The sequence below is a fragment of the Ammodytes marinus genome (genome assembly GCF_949987685.1).
Source record: "Ammodytes marinus genome assembly, chromosome: 23".
In the NCBI taxonomy this organism is placed as follows: domain Eukaryota; kingdom Metazoa; phylum Chordata; class Actinopteri; order Uranoscopiformes; family Ammodytidae; genus Ammodytes; species Ammodytes marinus.
Genome location: NC_137227.1, coordinates 9,596,945 through 9,618,421, shown reverse-complemented (window position 1 = coordinate 9,618,421; position 21,477 = coordinate 9,596,945). Strand labels below are relative to the sequence as shown.

Here is a 21,477-nt window from a genome sequence, read left to right as displayed (position 1 = left end):
CAACCAAACAAAAACAACTGTATTTAATGAAGTCCTTGCTGGCTTTTTCTTTTAACCTGTCAGAATGAGTTTATATTTCTGAAGTAAGTGTCCATGGATTTTGTGCTCCATAAGGATTTGTGTTGGTCCAGTGTCTTTATTAACAGTCCTCCAAAAGGCACACAGTGTTCAACCTGCACGTGTGATCATTATCTTCCCCTGAGATTAGTCAAAGGGCTTTCTCCTCTTCATTCACCCTCAAGCACCCTGCCTGTACATTGCACCACGCTGCATACGTCCACAACAAACACTCATGGCTCATAGCGCACTTTTTATTTATAGATATTTCTCTACCAAATTGATTCTTGCATACATAACTTAAAACCTTCTCAAAGGGAGCGTGATTTTTTCTTCAGAAGGGTAGACACTAGACAGTTTGAACCCTTTTCAATTTCATTGTTTATATCCTGGATCATTGATCCATCATCCCCATCCATCATTGATACACTCAGCTGGCATCAGTGCTGGAGGAAGACCATTTGTTAAAGGTCCAGTCAGTGAGTCTAGAGAACGCTTGTTGTCGAAATCACTTAATTGTCAAAATCAGTGAATATCTCCTCCCTCCGTGATACACTACCTGTCCCTACTGTGTGTGCATGCTGAAAAATAATCCAATGTTAATCCACAGCCTAGGCTCTGTAAATGGGTATGTTAAAGAAGGGGGGCCGCCACCGTAGCTAGCATTATGTCCGTTTACAGAGCCGAGGCTGTGTATTAACACTGTATTTTTTTTTTACAGGTAGCATATTGTGAGGACATGTTCACCGAATTTTGACAAACTCATTTTGACAACAAGCGTTCTCCAGAATCGCTGACTCCACCTTTTTTAATGTGTCCCTCTGGGGAAGAAGAAAAGATGGAGAGCTGGAATATATAATAATTACTTCTAACTTCTCATTATCATCACTATGTCTTTTGAGTTAGAACGTTTCCTTTTAGACTCACAAAGAGTGGTGCTTGAGCCAGTGTTATGTAATATGGTGCTGTTGTGAGTAGGTGAAGCTTCTCTGGTTGGGCTTTCCCATCAGTGTGCTAACTAGAGCAAGAAATCCTCTCTCTCTCTCCTGTCTGAATCCTGCCTTCATCAGCTCTGCTTGTGGTGATTCACCAGAAACCCACTGATCTTCTCCCCTCGGTCCCTGCTAGTGCGAGGACCAGATGGGGCTAAACGTGAAGCCACACACTGCTTCAAACGGTAGCAAGGAGGCACTGTGTGATATCTGATAAAGGACGAAAAACTGCTATTGTGAGCCCATGTTCACTACCATAGAATCTGAACAGAATTCACAAACATAATAAAAAAAAACATCCAGTCATTTAAAACCGTCCACAAAAGTATTATGATCTTTAAAATTAAGAACCATTTTAGCCAACTGTTGTGAATAAATGACTGGCTGATAAGCGTCAAATTACATTAAAATGGCATTCTACTTAGTTGTGCTGGTGTGTTATATGGCTAATGTAAAGCTGTTTGAAGGAAGATGTATTTGTAAGGGCACATTGGCCACACTTTGTCTTCTAGAGATGGTTGTAAAAAGAAATTCAGTTTAATTGCAGGATAAAACAATAGAAGTCAAAACTACTTTTTGATATGTGGTCTTAATATGTCATATATCGTCTTTATGTGTGTTTGCAAGAAATACATGGGGAAACAAGAATGTTGACTGCACTGCATGACACTCATCTGAGCACCCTGCAGCTCTAGGCTAGCCTACTGGCCTCTTGACCTTTTAATGTGACTAAGAGCTTCTATACACCTCATCCACACCATGAGCCTGAGCCATTTAATACAGGAGCATACTTTCAGCTGCAGGATTTGATCCAATTAGGCTGTTGGATATTATTTGGCATTATAGGCCTAGTCTGGAAGTTATCCATCATTTCTGTGTACATTCTACCATATTTTAGTTGATCTGTTCCCTTGTCGGCCAGCATTATTTCACTGGAAATATCAGCCCAGCTGAAGTATTTAACAGGTCAGGGTCTGTTTTTCCTTGTGTGGGAAGGATTGGGCTGTGAACAGCTAGGGATTCAATGGAATAGACCTACATGCTTTGTCAGTGTCACACAAAGCACACGTTTCTACATAGATAATATTATCAGACCTGGACGTTAGCTGGGCCTGATCCACAGCAAAGTACGCAAATACCAGTGTCTTGAAGCAGTCAGCCACTGGTAACCAGTGAAGGGAGCAGAGGAGTGGTGTAGTTTAAGGGTTCACTCACACTAGGCAAAGTTGCCCAGTACATGCCTAAGCATGATTGTCCCTGCTGCAGAGGTCACAAGCAGGCAGAGCAGAAAGGAGGAAGTCTGCACTAGTCTAGACAGGAGATAACAAAATCCTAGACCAAAACATGTGTGGCCTTCTGGGTCAGAAGGGGACTTCTGGGTGGGGGGCTACCAGAGTTCATTCAAAGTGTCATCACTGTGTTAAAAGGGTGCAAGTGTTTAAAGAGAAATACAGCACCTATTATTTCAGCTTATGTTATATTGAATGTATGAAATTCACAGTAAGATTTGATTCATTAATCATCTCCAGAAATAAAGTTATATTCGGGGTGCGTTATTTTTGCAAAATAATTCAACAATCAGTTATCGATAAATATCACAAGTGAATACATTCATTCTTTCAAGTGTAAAGGCAAATGTTGTTATATTTTCTATTCTCACACCTGCTCCTCAAAACATTTTACAGTTCACAAACATCAATTTTTTAAATGCTAGTGAAGAGCTTGCGCTTCCAGTGAAGCAGTCAATCACACTGGACAGCAGGAGATGAGGTTCCAGTGTCTGGTTTGAAATGAGTTCATTAGACTTCACTTGCTTTCAGCTCTGCTGTCTTGCAGATGCAAGGCCATTTTCTCCATCCCACTTAGATTTGTGGTTGGGTAATCTGGTAATGACACTTGGCTTGTAAAGTTCACACACTGTTACGCTGCTGCTCTTGCATTGCTCTGCTGCTAACTGAAATCATATAGCTATGTGGGGAGCCCTATACGTTTCTGTACTATTCCATTTTATGTCAGCAGGGTAACTGTGTGGTCTTAAAAGCATTACAAGAGCACAGATTTTATTTTTAATATACTCAAATAAGGTCTTAAAAGTATTTATTTCACTGACAGTATTGAACTACCTTTTTTAAAAGGTAATTAAATTCTTTGATTTCCCTTTTGTAGGATAAAATGAATACTTTGACAGGGTGAAATGAAGTCAATAGACACATTGCCATAAAATGTGTTGTGGATATTTATGGTTGTCGGGGGAAACCCCTAGTGATTGTACTGACATAAACTTGATAGTCTTTGGGGATGCTAGGCAGGGTTAGACGTGTGTCAACTTCACTTGTTGTTGATTCCTGCTCCAGCCACTTTACAGACCATGTTACCTCTCCAATCGGATTACATGCTGTAGCTATTTGGCAGCTATGGTGACATCATGGGCCAAGAGGCACACTTCCCACTTATTTTCACAATAGTTTTCCAATAGAACCAGTATTATCGCAGCAATTTGTCTTCCTTGTTTTCATTGGATTTAAAGGTGGTGAAATCAGTGAATATCTCCGCACTATCCCTGTCCGTACTGTGTTTGGGATCCCTGTCCGTACTGTGTTTGGGATCCCTGTGTTTGAGATGATACAAAAAAATAAATACAAAAATTGATATTTAAACACAGCCTAGGCTTGACAACAAGCATTCTCTTGAATTGCTGACTCCACCTTTAAAAGGCTACCTTCTAGAAAACTGGAGATAGAATGAAAATGGGTAACACTGCAGTAATGACCTACACATCCTAACCTTAACCTGTGACCCTAGACTAACACAAACGTATCAGTTGATCATATGACATGAGGTCAGTGTGAAGCCCTGAGCTCACATTACACCGGCCCATTGACTGATCACACAGGGCCTGGCTCTTTTCACATCTTCTAACTGTGGTACGGACTCGCTTCCAATTAGAAGTGTGTGGGTCAAGATCAATGTTTCCCTTTATCCATCAGGTTGGACCAAACCTTTTCAGTCCTGCCCTCAAAGCCTCAGAATGTGTGAAGAGCTGATGGGATTCAATTAAAACACAAAACCAGGAAAGATTTAAACTGACCTGAAACTGGGGCTACTGTAAGATGTATTAAATTATTTTGACTGTATACTATATTTAATATATACAAATGTTTTATGAGGTATGGTCTAGGGGTGTGCACGTGTATACGTGTAACCGGTTAATAAATCATAACCCTTTAGGATTTTTTTTAATTAAAAAAAATTATTTCAGGAGTGGGGGGTGACTTGAGCTAGCCTGGCTCCGCCCGCCCGCCTACTTCCGGCCAAATTTCATTTTCCCTTCAGTAGTCAGTCTGGTGTACAGCGCATTTCCCAGATTCTCCGGAGAATCTACGATCGTGCCAATCAGCGAACATAGCGAGTGGCTGAGAACGCTCCAGTTTCAGTTGAATGCTGCGTTCCTTTATACTCGGAAGAAGGAGATTTCCGACTTGGTAGTTCCGAGTTCCGACCTGTCTGTGTTCCAGTGCATCTGCTCGCGAAAGTATGGACGCCTAAAACCTTTCTCGTCCAAATAACTAAACGTTAGGCTCTAACAAGTTACTGTTGCCAGGTACCGGTAGATTCATAGACTACAATATTGTAGTGAAGTCGGAAATTTCCGAGTTCCCTGTCCAACTGGAAGGCACCATCAAAAGCCGGCTCATGACACACGTGATGACCAAACGTGATGCGATTGGTTGGCTAATCCAGAGTGGCACTGGGCAGATCCAATAGTTTTAAACTTCGACAGACACCCGCCTCCAAATGAGTGAACGTTTGCCAATTACAGCAATTCCAGACCTTCTGTACAAATGAAATGAAGTACGATGGTCTGGTAGCACCAGGCTAGACTTGAGCCACTGTAGGCTGCTAAAGCAGATACGACAACACATTATTGTGTTTGGTTACAATATTTATTAATTTAACTATTTAACTACTCCGCCTTCAGTTTCACTTTCCTTTTCTCAAACAGCTGGTCCGATCAGCTGGCCAGCTCGTGAGCAACAACAAGCGGGACTCAGTCTAAAGACAAATGAAACGGTTAAACGTGTACACAAAAAAATGTGTAGTTTAACCATTTAGAATTTTTTGTAAACGCTCACACCTCCACTATGTGCATTGATGTACACATTCCCAATGTTAATACAACATTCATCTGATTTGTTTTTCTTTTTTCAGATTACGTGTACTTTGAGAACTCCTCCAGCAACCCTTACCTGATCCGCAGAATAGAAGAGCTCAACAAGGTGAGTTGTCTCCAGGGTTCGACATAACATATAGCCCGATGGCCCGGGGCCAGTAAAATCATATGCAGGACAAGTTGATTGGCCTGTCACGGCCAATCACAGTTCAGTATCTTTTTGTAGACTACATCATGGTTCATTGAAATGCGCGTTGAGAGTCGGAATGAAAGCAGTGTTTATTTAAGACTCAATATAATAAACCTAATATAAAATATATTTTTTTAATGAAAGGCCAGTGGACCGATGCGTGGGCGTTTTGACAGGCGGAGCAACAAGCGGGTGCACTCTCGCTCCGTTGGCAGAGCTGCCTACCGTCCGCCTGCGAGTCGACAAATCAATCGACTTGCTTTGCCCCCTTTCTGTCTTCCCACAGCAGAGGTTGAGGTGCAGAAAATGATAACTGCGCTTTTCCTTTATCTGCCGCCGTAATGTTACAGTATTTGCATTCAAGCCCCAATGGTAATACAAATGAGAGGCTTTATTTAAACGCTGTGAATGCGTCTCCGGTGATTGTGTCGGTTGTAGACAGAAACGAACGGAGGGACTCCGCTCACTGTACAGTTCCTATAGTCGCGCAGTTTGGCACTGTGTTTTCAGGCTCGAGACATTCAATCAGATCGCGGAAGTCTTTCCCATTGAAATAACGGGGAGAATATCCCTGGTTATTATTTTGGCCACAAACCACAGTTCATCTGCGCGGCGGCTCACTCGCTGGCGAGATCACACGGTGAAACGCTGCTGTGATCGGACGAAGGCATTGTGTGTTTCTAAGGTGATTTAACGTCATAGTCTTAAGCTGAGAACACACCGGGCGCGTTGGCGCTTTGGGCCAAAGCGACCAACGCGCCCGATCTGGCGCGTGGTCATTTTGTGTCAAAAAATTGTCCAACGCGCCCAAAAGCAACGCGCCTACGTCATGGCCTACGTAGATGAGCCCGCCCGAAACTTATTTTCCCCTGCTTTTTCTATTTCTGATCAACCATGGCTGAGATAATCCCCATCGCTGCGCTCTATCTTTTGTGGGAGTCCGAGGAACGGAGCTACGCAGCTAGTCTCCCCCGATATATTTATTCCCCTAATCAACCATGGCTGCGATCAGATCCGACCCGACACAACAACGTTCATGTCCACACAAAAACAACTTCTACACGGCCAACAATTGTGCCAAAAAACAAATAAACAGCAAGTGAACGGAACAAATAGCCTTAAAACAGCATTGCAGATTCACGCCACTCGGAAATGAACACAAACAGCAAGGCAGCACCATACCAAACACATTTACAGCAGCATTGTGCACAGGGCAGTAGAAAATAAAGGCAAGTAGCCTACATTACCTGGCTGTGACGGGACCGTGGCTGGCGTAGATAGCCTATAGGGCAGGCATAAACACCGGTGCTTCGCTGTACTCGTTGTGAAAGTTCCCCGGATTTAGCCGTTATGTTTGGGTTCATTATATGGAGGTGGTGGCCGCACACAGCCGGGTGAGTTAGCTAACGCTATCCGACCGGTGCTAACTTGGTTTATCGGCTTAAGCACAGCCACACATATTTACTGAATTAACCAGGAAGCCCATTCTCCTGGCTCACTTTCCCCACCCGAGCGGCTTCATATCACCAGCCAGCCGCATTTCCTCCACGGTGTTTATACAGTCTCGCACACACAGCGGTGATTATTTGCTCCTGGTTCACTTTCCCCACGTCTTGTAACCCCGAGCGGCTTCATACAGCACCAGGCAGCCAGCCGTAAATACATTTCCTACTCGGTGTTTGCCTCTGTGTTGTCACGGTCTCGCACACACAGCGGTGATTATTTGCGCCTCCATTTTGTCTCAGATTTTTCTGTCCTCCGGCTCTCTGCCAGTGACGTAGGGTCAAGCTCACCGCTGATTGGCCAACGCGGCTAAACGTCACGCGCCGGAGCGTTGAAAGTTCAATATTTTCATCTTTTTTTTGACGCTTTGCCGGCGTGGTGACGCTTTTTGACGCTTTGCCGGCGCGGTGACGCTTTTTTGACGCTTTGGCAAAGCGCCCAAAGCAACGCTTTGCCGCGGCCAACGGATCCTCGCGCCCCAACCAATGGTTCCCTATGCAAAAATAGGATTTTTCAACGCGCCCACCACACCCAACGCGCCCGGTGTGTTCTCACCTTTAGACGAGCGTTTAACTTATGCTGCATATTTTGCACTGCATTGTTTTTTATCAATAGTTTGAAAAAATGGTCCCACACCGGACTCTTATGTGAAGCTGACACTTCATGGAGAAGTGACACTCCTGCAGCGCGCTCACGACCAGACGTGAACTCGTACACGGTGAAATCTCCCATTAAAAAACGGCATAACCCACTGATTTTCGGATTTCTATTCTATTTTTAAAGTCAACTTGAGCGCAAGTGGAAAACCGGTCATTCGGTCGACACATTCACATCCCTAATGCATATAGAGAAAGTAATAAAAACAGCCTACCACACCACAAAGAATGATCAGACCTTCATCTCTTATTTTTTTTTTATGTTTGAACATGACTTCTGCAGATGAACTATTCATTAAACTGCCCAAATTCAAGAATAAAAACAATCATCAAACTACTGGACTTTAAAATACTGGCCCACTCTTTCAACATACTTTCAGTTGTAGGCTTCAAATTCAATATGTTTGCCTGGTTTTATATTATGTGTATGAGCAATATCAACATTTCATATAATTAACTAAAAGAAAAATAACCAAATCTAAAGGGAATATCTATACTGTTACAGTATAGATATTCCCTTTAGATATGGTTATTTTTCTAATACAGGTATTAAAATGATTGACACTAAATTATGAAGAAAAAAAAGTGTGTGCAGGGCCAGTGAAAATATACAAGGGGCCAGTAAAACTCGGATCCACTGGCCCGGCGGGCCAGTGGATCCGAGTGGTACCAGTTATGTTGGAAAAAGTTATGTTGAACCCTGTGTCTCTCTTTCTTCCATTACACAATGTTCCTGTAATACCTGCTAATGTCGCATTGGAATTGTATAGGCGTATTGCTCTCAGCGCTTACATATACACAGAGATGCAGGAAATTCTGATTGTCTGGCTGGTGCATACAATGGTTAATTAGGACACCTCCATCATGCTCCAGTCCAACATGCTGTACACACACCATTCCCCTGTGTGACTTTCCTCACACTGTTGGTAAAGCGTGGCCACTGTAGTGACAGGACACTGGTACAGGAGCCACTTATGTAACAACAGCAGCATACGACACAGGCTTGTTTCCCAGTCAAAGGATTAAGCTCATTTATGTAACACTCTTCCATCTAACTGCTTCTGCTGAGCACCAGGAGGATCGCATCGCCCTGAGTGCTAATGGCTGCTCAGCACAATGAATGGATAGTGAGAGAGTGGCCAGCTCTCAAGCTCTGTGTGTGCGTGCGTGCGTGCGTGTGTGTGTGTTTGGCTGCTTTCTCTCCTCTTATAATCTGTCAATGCATTGTCCATTATCATTTATCAACCTGAAGATTCCATGCTGACATTCAGCACCGATGAAAAGCTAAACTGAAATTGGAGACAGAATATGAATTAAAGGTGCAGTCATCGATTCTGGAGAACGCTTGTTGTCAAAATCAGTGAATATCTCCTCACGATTTGCTTCCTGTCATGTAATATGTCAAATCTGATGTCAATACACAGTCGAGGCTCTGTAAACTGTTGTGTAAACAAAGGGTATCTAAACAAAGGGGGTTCCGCCATAGCTAGCAACATGCCGGTTTACAGAGCCAAGAGAAGATGTTGTTTTCAGCTCACGTACAGGTAGAGGATCATGCAGAGATATTCACTGATTTTGACAAAAAAAAAATTACAACAAGCATTTTCCAAAATGACTGCACCTTTCAATATGATAGTGAGATTCCTGAATTCCCTGATTGCTCTCTGTGAAACATCAACCTGTATTAGCGGAACAGGGATGAGGCAAGTGTGATGTTTTCAAGACGTGCTGAAGTCCGGCCACAGCCAGTGGATTTAAATGTCTCTGAGGGAGAAGCCCCAAGGCAACAAGATGAAACAATTTTGGAGACAAAGAAAGAAAAAAAAAAGAAAAAATGTAAAGCCGCTTACCGGCGCTATGGTATACTTCACAATAAAAGCATGGTGACGTTGGTTACGCCGTTGCATCACACGGCCCTCTTTCATTCCGGGATTTAGAACCCTGTGTAAATGAACACACTGATCCGCCAATATGCCGCGTTTGCAGCATTTTTTATATTAGCGGATTATCACAGTGTGTAAAAGGGGCTAGAGAAAAGCAGTGGTGGCCACAACATTTTTGGCATTTGAAAGAGATGGTTATAGAGGATTGTAATAGAGGAGGTTATATCAATGCTTTATGATAATGCTCAACCGTAACCTCTGACTCTGCTCTTCCAGACAGCCAATGGGAACGTGGAGGCGAAGGTGGTGTGTCTGTTTAGGAGGCGAGACATATCGGGCAACCTCAACACCCTTGCTGACAGCAATGCAAGTGAGTACCAAGACTGTACCTTATATGATTGCTGTTAGGAAATATGTTAAGCTGAATTATGTTTGTTTGTATTTTTCTTGTTAATTTACAACTTTGTTCTTGTGAAATTACAACTTTATTCTCGTAATTTTATTTCTTTATTTTCCCCTGGCGTGGCTCTAATACTCTGCACACTGCTGAACCGAAGCTTGAAGATTATATTGCATATCAAATCACAATATCTGTCAGAAAAATCACAATTACATTTTTTAATTTTAATTTTTTTCCTAATATAAACTTCCAATGGTAATGTCTCAGTATGTGGTGCGTGCCAAGCCCCCCTCAGCCCCACCCTGATTGATTCTTTGAGCCCAGCAGCTCTGTCTTGTGTGTGAGATCAGAGAGCTGAGGAGGAGGGTGGAGGTGGTGGGATGGTGCTAATAGTATGCAGACTACTGAAGCCTGATCACATTCACTCATTACCCGCTCCCCAACCCCAGCTCCCCCTCCCTTCTCCTGGGCCGCAGTGCTCCAGACAAAGACATCTAGACACACACACACACACACACACACACACACCTCAAAATGGATGCATTAATGCTTCTTCTTTTTCCATTGTACTCAACACCACACACAGATGTTAAGTGTTTGTTCACTGATCGTATGTGGACAAGTCTGAGATTTGACAAAATTCAGCGACTTGAATAATTTCCTCAAGTGTTGTCATTGTAGCAGCCTCGACATGCGCTTGTAAAGGTTTTTTAGTATCTTAAAGAGACTGAGCCGTCTACCTTAAAGGTGGGGTCGGTGATTCTGGTGAATGCTTGATGTCCAATTGTCTTTTTGCCAAAATCGGTGAATATTTCCTTACAATCCACTACACTGTGTAAACGTGAAAAAAAAAATCCAGTGTACTTACACATCCTATACTCTGTTTACGGGCATGTTGCTAGCTACGTGGCCCCTTTGTTTACATACCAGTTTAAAGAGTTTAGGCTTATTGCTGGGCAGTGTGACAAAAAACTAACATCACAGTATTTTTTATAAATGATGGCGGTTTCACGGTATATTACGGTATTCGTTTATTTTTGCGTGATTGGCCATAGGGATGAGCGTTTTACATTTTTCCAGATTGAGTGATAAATAATGCCTAGGCCACTCATGAAGATGGGTTTATAATTGGCTTGTTCTACTGTCAGGAGAACTACAAAGTAGAGCTCTCTGGAACTATAGATTCCACCATAGCTAATATTGTGTAACTTTTTTCTAATATTTGTATTCTCTCTATTTTTTTTATGGTACCACTAGCATTTTGAGAGATTACAAAGTGTGCACCATTGCCTCTTCCCCACTACATTGAGATTCAGTGTGTATTAACACTGGATTTTTTCCAGCACAAGGGACAGCTATGGACAGGAAGCGTATTGTGAGGAGATATTCACTGATTTTGGTAAAAAAGTGATTTTTACAACAGCATTTTTCGAAGAACACTGAGTCTGACACCAACTTTTAATTGACAAATTTATAAAGGTTTTTCTCTATTTTTTTATGTTTCTTAATAGCAATGTATGTGCACTGTGTTTACTGTTTCTTCACAATATGTTAGTGGTGCCACTGCCAATACAATAAATATGCTTTGGTTATCTTTGACAATGCTGTCGTCATACATTTAAATTGATTCCGTAGAGTTGGGTGTCTTTCTCTGATGTATCCTATTACTGAAAACATAATCGTTTCATTAGTTATTTTAAAGCCATGGCTTGAATTTATTACGGTTTGAATTCAGAAATGTATTTAAAATTTGCATTCGTCCATTGGTTGGGCAGTATTGCTTCTTGTGAAGTCTGCTAATTAATACAAACAATCTAAAATGGCTAAATGTAATTTAAAGGACACACCAGTCCGACTACCCGAAAATGGTGACTGCCGATTCAGGGAGCTCCAGTCTTCCCGTCGCGGCCGAAAAAGTGCAAAAAACACACCAAACCGACTGTGGCCTTTCCGTACGCTCTGCGCGGGACGTAATGTCTCCATAACAGCAGGCGGCGCTAATCTGTATTGTGGCCCGAAAAAATACGGAAGCCGGAAATGATGGGATGGCTCTCTAGCCCATAAACATAGATAGAAATACGTATTTATATTTATGGACCATAAAGAGCACCATTTTTAGCAAAGAGTGTCGAGCATGGTGTCGAGCAGTCAACAAGGGTTGATGCATGTGAGTTAGGGATGGGCATAATTGATCGATTAATCGATCATTGCTCGTTAAGAATATTGTCGAGCACGTGAAATTGTTATCGACCATATAGCCGTTGTGTTGCGCAGTGTGAGTCCGGCAGCACAGCAATGAGTTTCACTATGTGGCAGCACCATAGACTGTATGGGCAGCAATTAAACATCCTACCAGCAGGGGGACATACTTAACTAGTAGTAGGAGACAACAGAACAGGCTCAGGCAGCAGCCTGCGAGCTGCCGTAGATGTCAAAACAAACAGGAAGAAGTCAAGGCAAAGTTTGGCATCAGACCGGACAGCTTTAGAACAATAACTAAGTTCATTAAGCATTGTGAAACCTTGTATAAGTACAGCACTTAAACAAACCGAATTATGTACCACTTGTACATTGAAGCCTACATCCGACCCTGTTTAACGTGTGACGTTAGCGCCGCTAGTATTAGCGGCTAACTTTAGCGTCCATGCTTTCATACTTCGCCTTCATCAGGGAACTAATTTGCACATTTTGTTTATTAGATGAAGTAACGTTAGGTCCTTTACCACTCAGAGAAACGTGCCGTGCCCTTATGCAGTCTTTGGCAGCATCTTAGGAGGCGCATATGTGTTTAAACTTTAAAGGTATCGTAGCATTGGCTCCTTGTTGGCTCATAGCCTCGGGCTTTAACCAGCGCCGCATTTTATTATTATTTTATTTTAAAAAGTTGCCTTGTCTTAATAGATTGTTGTTTGCCTGGAAGATCTTGGAATAAAGATGTAATTGAGTAAAAACCTCTTGTATACAGTCTATGGTAAAACGCTGTATTTTGGATGTTCTGTTGGCATTTTTTAATATGTAAAAAAAGATAACGATTGCTCGATAATTGCTCGTTAATTTTCCCGATGATCGATCAATGAAATTTCTTAAAATGCCCATCCCTAATGTGAGTACTCGCTGAACGAAACAAACAAACACATTAAAACGATGGCTAACTGTTGTTAGCTGTTTGTGCTACCCGCCTCACTTCCGGGCTTCACTGATTCGCTAGCCCTCCACAAATTAAATTGCTCAAACTGAAAGACTGTCCGCCGCCGATTTCAATCGGCTCAAAAGAAGCCCGACGACATCAACTACGACCGATTTCACGGCACACACCAAACAGATTTGTGTCTCCGTCCCCTCGAAACTCTACGACGGCGATTATCGGGCCGGTGTGTCCTGGCCTTTAGACCTAAAACCAAAGTTGAAGCAACACAGGTGTGGTGTTGGTGGGCCGTATTGTTGAAAGTATCGCTGAGACATGAAATGCTTTTCAGGAAGTTCATTTTGAGAACTGGAATTTTCACAATAAGCTATGGGGTCCTATGTGATTACTAACTCCTGATATAGTTTGAACAGTTTCACTTTAGAGATTTTGGTACTTGTATGTTTTAAAGTGCGTTTTTTCGCTGTTATGTGGATCTGTTGGAAAATGTGATCCACTAGTCAAAATAAAACAATATTTGAATAACAAACTGTTATGACAGATGTGGGGGTGTGTAAGTTTACCAGCTAACTCAGCTTAACCAACATGGTGGAGTTGTGTTACTAGTACTGTCAATCAAATCTTGAGTAAACCACATTTGATTGGCCAATACAGTGTCTTGCTGAATGATGTCGTATTGTGGCTGTCTGGAGCTGCTGGTCTCAGTCAAATGAATGAGAGAACTGTGTTTTTAATGGTTGGTTCAAACAGTGCTAATGTTGGTCTAAAGCTCATGTTGGGACAACCAGCAGCACATCCACATTAAAGTGGCCAATTCTAAATACCCAGTTGTTACATGATTCCAACATGTACCAAACTTGCGTATAATTTTTCAGAGCACAGTGGCATGAAGCACTCAGAATACGGTTACATATTATGTGTTATTATAGTCAATTGATGTCAAAGTAAACATGGAATGATTTATTTTCTTATGCTTAATGTTTTAATGTAAGAATGAGTTGCTCGCTCAACAAATTAAGTAGTTTAAGAAGCATGATTCACCATTTATATAGAAAATATTGTATTACAATTGTCTCGCAATGCAAACATTTATAAAGGATAATGACACCAAAGACAGTTCACCGAGACACTTGACACCACTTGATCCTAAAGTGTCTTTATACCCATCCACTTGAGCAAACAAAGTAGTTGAGCACTTTTTCCCTCCATCTTCTTCTGCTTGGAGAAGCTCCATTTGAAAAGCCTACTCAACAAAATCATAGTTTCCAAGTCCATCCAACCCTAACAAGGAAGTTATCTATGTTGTGGAGTGTAACTGAGCATGCTCTGCTTTGGCCTGATTGGCCGTTGAGATCCAGTAACAGTGATGAAGTGGCTTCTCTCTGCTGCTGCCCATTTGTATTAAATCTTGCTTTATCTGTCAGACTCCTCTTTCTATTCCTTTGTGAAGAACAAAAGGCCCTTGATCTGTTCCCAAGGGCCACAGCATGCAACGAGTTAATACTGACTTGTTTTGTGTGAAAATGTGTGTGTTTGTCTGCAGGAGTGTGATGCTGTTATGCAGTGTTCGCTTTAAGTGCCTGTCGCTGCTTTTGTGTACGTGTGGTTTTGTGTGTGTGCGCGTTTGTGTGTGTGTGTGTGTGCGTGTGTGTGTGTGTGTGTGTGTGTGGAGGGAGTTTGGGATGCATGTTGGGGGTGGGGGGGGGGGGGGGGGATGGGCGCCTCAGGTTTGGTACACAGGGTTTCCTACTTTGTCTGGCAGGGACTAGCTGGACAGGGGGAGGAGGGGAGGGGGGGTTGAGAGGTTAACAGAAAGTGGGTGTGGCTTAAGTCTCTCGCTCTCTTGTCTCTCTTGCGCGCTCTCTCGCCTTCACTGACAGGGTTTCCTGTGGCTGAGCGCAGGGGCAGAACCCTCCGGAGAAGGAGCGATAGTCCCTTTCCCTCCAGTTTGTAAAAAAAATAACTGACTTAATTTTTTTTCATTTCTTACTGGCCAGAAACATGGGTGTCATATGAGAATGTCAACTGCACTGTAGTGGATGGAAAATACCCAAGTACATGGTTCTATTTCATACATGTCTTAATTCAATAAATCCTACCATTGAGCACTCGGTATCACTTTTTTATAACCTGATCATTTGATGACCTTTAAACCCTTATAAAATACTTTAAGGGGGATTAACAAAACATTAACTGTGGCAAAAGGAAGCGATAGTAAAGAGAGGAATTTACAGTAAGTGGACATTAAACGGTCATTACATGAACATAGCGGCCTAAGGCTTAACCCATTGATGACTATGGCAATCTAGGATGCATGTCCTTAATGCCTGAGGCTTTTCTGAAAAAATAGTACGAATTGTCAAGTCTACCAAAATATCTAAGCCTGTGTAGCACATAGAAACATAAAATAAAATACATTTAAAAGTTAAGGTTCACAGGTTTTATTTAAACATGCTCCCTTAGCGCTTACACACCAACACATTTTTCTAAAAATCGTCAAAATTAGATGGGGGAGAAAAAAAAGAATAAATAATATAAAATATTTAGTGTGATTTTCGCCAGTAGCCTATAGTGGACCTTGATTCTGCGCACCAAACGCCACTAACTGTTCTGTAATACACTATCGCTGACACAGCCGGCTTATTTTTTTTTATTATTTTGTTTTATTTTTTATTTTTTTGATTGATGTGATTTTCGGCAAACCACACAACTTTTGGGTGGTCACGTGGTCTTAAAAAATCAACAAAACCCACCTCATGTGTATTTGAACCAATGACAGTGCATTCTATGCTGCGCATGCCATGAAAATTAGATAAAGTAACAATGCTGCACGATGCAGCATCAGGCAGGAGAGGCAATGTGGCCTCGCGCAGCAGCCGTCATCAATGGGTTAAGGCCATGTTCAGAGAGAACCAGAAAAAAAGCCAACTCCTTACTCATGTCAATAATACGACAGTTTGGCCCCGCAGGCCCCCTCACGCACAAGTCTCTGATTTTGGTTTAACCTTTGCTGCAAAGTGCATGTCTCATGGTAAATGCAGTGATTAAATACCTGAAAAAACAAATGAATGCATCAAGTCTTGCAAGACTTCCAACTCCAGGATCTGTTACTCCAACTGGACTTGATCATATGTCGTTGTCTCAACCAGAAAGGTTCAATAATGATTATGTTGGTCAATTTTGAGATTAAGATTATTTAACACAAGTAGGGTTGTCGTGGTGTTGTAGTTCAAGCGTCCCCCTCATGAGGCTCAGTCCTCACAGCAGACCCGGTTCAAATCCAACCTGTGGTTGTTCTCTGTATGTAATTTTGTTTAAGCCAGCAGGTCACATTGGGACTGGTTAAGATTGTGAATGTGATATGTATTGAGTATGATGCTGATGCAGATGTGTTTTGTTTTGTAGGAGAATTCGAGGAGGAGTCGAAGCAGCCGTCACTGGCCGAACCACAGAAACACCAGCTCAAACACAGAGAACTTTTCCTATCGCGACAGTTTGAATCTCTACCTGCTACTCACATACGGTACGTGTTTCCTAACAGCAGCTACTCCCATCCAAAGACCTGAGCTGCACAGTGAGCTCTTTTCAATTAGAGTTGCTGTTTTGTTTAAGCATTTAGAACTTACACATAGTAGTATTACCACCGACCATTAAAAAAAAAAATATATATATATATATATATATATATATATATATATATATACACACACACACCGCATTAGGGTTGGAACTGAAACGCAGTGGATGGGCGCATCTCTACTGTAGAGAATGTGTCCATGTTTGTCTGACACCTACTGGTCTCTGAATGCTCCTCTCTGTCTCCCCAGGGGGAAATGTAACGTCACCCTCCTCAATGAAACGGACGTCTTGGCTGGCTACCTGGATAAAGAGGTAAGACATCTGTTCACTGTCAAATTATGTGCCAATTTATTTTCGTTTTTGTTTTTTAGGATTTTCGATTGCAAAGTGTGAAGCATGTAGCCGTAATATTTGTGTTCCATCCAGGACTGTTTCTTCTACTCGTTGGTGTTCGACCCCGTCCAGAAGACCCTGCTGGCAGACCAGGGAGAGATCCGGGTGGGCTCCAAGTATCAGGCAGAGATCCCCGACAAGCTAGCCGAGGGTGGGTTGGAGATGCAAAGAAAACAAATGTCTTTTGAATTCAGTAGCTAGTTGAGCCTTTCCCACCTTTTTAAAGCCTCTGGAAACCTGTTCTAAAATAGTATAAATCAATACATGCTATCAAAGTTAGGTGTCTCAATATGCCCTTACAAATATCTGATTGACAATAAATGCCCATAAATATTTGAAAACTTAGTTAAAAAAATGCCTTTCTAATGTGTAGACCATTTGACAGGACTGTGTGGGCGTGGCTCATGTGTCAAATGGTCTCCACGACAACAGTCACTCAGTCATGGAATTTTAATAGAATGTTTAGCGGAGAACTGCCGTGATTGGCTCAAAATCATAAGAACCAGAGCATAAAACCTCATCTTAACCGAATGTTTGTACACTTTATCAAACTTAAATGACATGATCTTTTTCATTTAGATTTGACAAAAAATGCCTTACTCTTTTCAGATGCTCACTATAAGGCAACTAATTCCCCCAAATTACATATTTAGAAAGATTTTGTGCATTTGGGTTTGCAAGGGCTTTAAAATAAAATAAAAAATGAAGCAGAAATGGTAAAGAGTCTAAGACTAGACCACTTTTTAGTTAAACCAATTTCCCCCTTTTTTTCTCAGATGAATCAGACAACCGGATCCAGGAGAAGCTGGAGACCAAGGTGTGGGACCCCGACAACCTGCTGAAAGACCCTCAGATCGACCAGTTTCTGGTGGTGGCGAGGTAACGCTCCCCCCGGCCATCTGTCACCCTGTTGCATCATCATCACCACTAGATCCTGTTGCCATGACGACGTCTTCCTCTGCCATCTGCAGGACAGCTTTTTGTTTTAGAGGGAACGCATCGGTTGTCAACAAGTTGGATAATCTGTCGTGGGAAAAATAAATCTTTTTCTGGTGGTTGGTTTATGTAACATCAGTTGTTTTGCAGGAGCTTAAGATTGTGAAAGTTTAGTATTATTTGACAGATGTTAGCAGAACGTGAGTGACTAATGCTTATCCACGGTTGTTATAGCATATGCAAAGTCACATTAGAATATGCATTGTAGTACTGGAATTTGGAAATGGAACGATTCTATACTACACAGTGCAGGATAGTTTTTTGTTTGTTTGTATATTTGTTTGTTTGTTTATTGTGTTTTATATATCTATTGGCTGTTTCCCATAAATTGGCCAATGAGCCACATCATCTAGTGCTTATTCATTGAACATTCAGCAGTACTCGCATGCCTTTCTAAACAGACAAGTGATGGTAACAGCCATGTGTTTGTTTCAGAGCTGTGGGGACATTTGCTCGGGCCCTGGACTGCAGCAGCTCCATCCGTCAGCCCAGCCTCCATATGAGTGCCGCCGCAGCCTCTAGAGACATCACACTGGTGAGAACATTGGCTGCTATGTGTGCTTGTGTCCTCATACTATAATGATATTGTCAATTAGAGCCAAATACTTGAAGGAAAAAAGTTTGAGTATTCACTATTTGTGAAGCTATTAATTATTTCAAATGGAACCCATCTTATATCATATCTTGTTAGTACACAACAGTAGTACAATTCATGAGATTTATTTTGTAATAACTGCGGCATCAATGCAGAAAGCGATATTAACTCAACAAGGTTAGATTGCCAAGCAGATATCTACTCAGGTGCCCAAGAACTCCAAAATCCCCACGTTCACTAAGTTATTTGGCTGCACATAATTTAATTTGCTATTTTTATTGTACAATATCAACTAATGCTGGGCTTACACTACACGACTTTTCACGGGATTTGACAGTCGCAGACAATCTTTCAATGTCGGACTGAAATCACGGGAGTCTTGCTGGAGTTGTGACGCGTGCCTGTAATCTCAGTCGTTTGGTGTATGGTGGTCTTCTCCCCGTCTTGACGTTCCGACATTATCAAACATGTTTGATATTATCGTTAGTCTTAAGGGGTCGGCTCAAGCAAAATGACGTGAACACTGTCCCACTCTCTTCTGCACCAAACACGACGCAGGAGGAGCGGCATTAGTCGCGACCTGTGTCCAGCTTCGAGGCTCTTTTTCCGGACACTTTCACGTAGCAGCCTCGGGTGGAGAACCAGGTTGTCACGCGCAACCTTAACACTTTACCTTCAAATACAGGGTTAGGAGTGAGAGTTATTTGGGGACGATATCAGCATATACATTTGGTCAAATAACTACAGGATGTCCCCCGCTCGGAATATTGAATTAACTTTTTTCTAATTAAATATAATCACAATCGCGTTTGCAGTTTTAAACGTGATCATGCATGACACAAAGCCTACGTGATAAGGGCATATAGTTGTTTATACACCCAGTCTATTTTACCTGCTAAAAAATGTTTTATTTCACTGAAATCACTTTTAATCCCCCGTAGCATGATTGGAAATGATATTAATTTCAAAAGGAATCTAGTTGTAGTCTTGCAATATGAGACCCCCTGTCAGTCTGTGACTGAGAACTAATGACTAATTGTCTTCAGGTGTAAGTTGATTGTCTTTAGATGTAAGAGGGTTTCAGTCTTTTCAAAGTCTTTTAAAAGTCCTTTAGTGTAAGCCCAGCATTAGGCACATCCTAGATTATTAGATAATCTTTTCCTTAGGACTCGGCAATAAAGCAAAACAATTATCACAATGCATTTTTTCACATCAGGCCGTAGCAATATATTCATGTTATACAAAAATAACAGATGTGTGCAATGATGATGAAGCACTAATGTTTGCATGACTTCCTCTGTGCTGTCAGTTCCATGCAATGGACACGTTGCAGAAGAACGAGTACGACCTGGCCAGAGCCATGTCCACCCTGGTCCCTCAGGGGGGGCCTGTGCTTTGCAGGGATGAGATGGAGGAGTGGAGCGCCTCGGAGGCCATGCTGTTTGAAGAGGCTCTGGAGAAATACGGAAAAGACTTCAACGACATCCGCCAGGACTTTGTAAGCTCCTCCTCTCTATGTTGAAGCTTGATTTGTGGGTTATATTCATGTGTTTTAAGGTGAACAAGATCCCTCCACTGCGGGTCTGGCTCCTGTTCACCTTGCCAGTCTTTGTTCATAGAGGGTGACCCGTTCGCTATACTTTATCATATCAAATCAGACTTTATTTATATAGCACTTTTTATACACAAAAAGGTAACACAAAGTGCTTTACATAAGAAATGAAAAAAAAAAACAGCCGTATCACATCCCCAACCAAAAAAAGAACCGTATTACTTTCTAAAAACTAATTTAAAAAATAGATTCCCACTTATTAATCGGCTATTTACTCAAATTAATCGAAATAAAATGTTGATTTAAATTGTATTTTATTTATATAGAAATGTTTTTATTGTTTACGGTGCAAAAAATGTATGTAGCTCTGTGGCCAAACTTCCTAACCTCTTGACTGTCAACAAGGAGTCTTTTCAGAAAATAAACATGACTCTGAAGTTCCCTGCTTTCCACATCCATTTAAATTAAAGTTGAAAAAGTATTCCATTGTTTTCTGAAGGAGTAGGATTGAACTGTTTGTAGACGTCTGTCAGTGGATTGATATGGAAGGAAGTGATCCATCAAAACAATGTCTGTAGGATCGTAGCAACAGTCTGTTACCCATAGCAACGGTGAATTATCCCTAACAGCAGTCATTAACAGGAAGTAACGGACAGTAAAATGCCATGATTGACCAATCACACAACAGCATCAGCGCTGTATAATTACTGTTGATAATAAGATGTTAGACGTTGTATCTTTGCAATTAATTGATGTTTTCTTCCGCTCCCTCAGCTGCCCTGGAAGTCTCTAGCCAGTGTGGTCCAGTTCTACTACATGTGGAAGACTACTGACCGCTACATCCAACAAGTAGGGTTGCCACAAAATACTAAAGAGCACTATTTGTTTTAGCTTTGACTGGATGTTTCTATTGGGCCCCTCACAAACCCATTTCCTGCTTCCTTTTGCCAGAAACGACTAAAGGCAGCGGAGGCAGACAGCAAGCTGAAGCAGGTGTACATCCCCACCTAGTGAGTATAACTGCAAACTGCTCCACAAAATACCTTCATGGACTAAGTAGTCATGTCAGAATAACTCACTCTTCTGTCCACTCTCTCCTCCTCTCACCAGCACCAAACCCAACCCCAACCAGATCATGGTACCAGGCAGCAAGCCCGGTATGAACGGGGCAGCAGGCTTTCAGAAAGGACTCAGCTGTGAGAGCTGCCACAGTAAGTACACACTCTGACACAAGGACTGAATGGGGACAGTTTCTGTGAGTTGCAGACATAAAGACATATTGCTGTACTGTGATTATATTTTATGAGAAAGTTAATCAGGTACTTTTCAGTAGTTAGAGCCTACCTGCTGTCTGTTTGGTTTATG

General features: G+C 41.9%; 1 protein-coding gene across 3 annotated transcripts in view; it reads left to right on the top strand.

Annotated features, from left to right (window-relative positions):
* mta2 (metastasis associated 1 family, member 2) overlaps positions 1-21,477 on the top strand; it is a 37,381-nt gene that overhangs the window by 9,538 nt on the left and 6,366 nt on the right. For all 3 annotated transcript variants that reach the window (XM_080052072.1, XM_080052071.1, XM_080052070.1), the window contains 11 exons: positions 5,259-5,326; positions 9,729-9,822; positions 16,403-16,520; positions 16,825-16,888; positions 17,003-17,120; positions 17,746-17,848; positions 18,401-18,500; positions 19,870-20,058; positions 20,887-20,961; positions 21,064-21,122; positions 21,223-21,323. In XM_080052072.1, the coding sequence (XP_079908198.1) occupies positions 5,259-5,326; positions 9,729-9,822; positions 16,403-16,520; positions 16,825-16,888; positions 17,003-17,120; positions 17,746-17,848; positions 18,401-18,500; positions 19,870-20,058; positions 20,887-20,961; positions 21,064-21,122; positions 21,223-21,323 (1,089 nt within the window). The remainder of the gene's footprint in view (positions 1-5,258; positions 5,327-9,728; positions 9,823-16,402; positions 16,521-16,824; positions 16,889-17,002; positions 17,121-17,745; positions 17,849-18,400; positions 18,501-19,869; positions 20,059-20,886; positions 20,962-21,063; positions 21,123-21,222; positions 21,324-21,477) is intronic.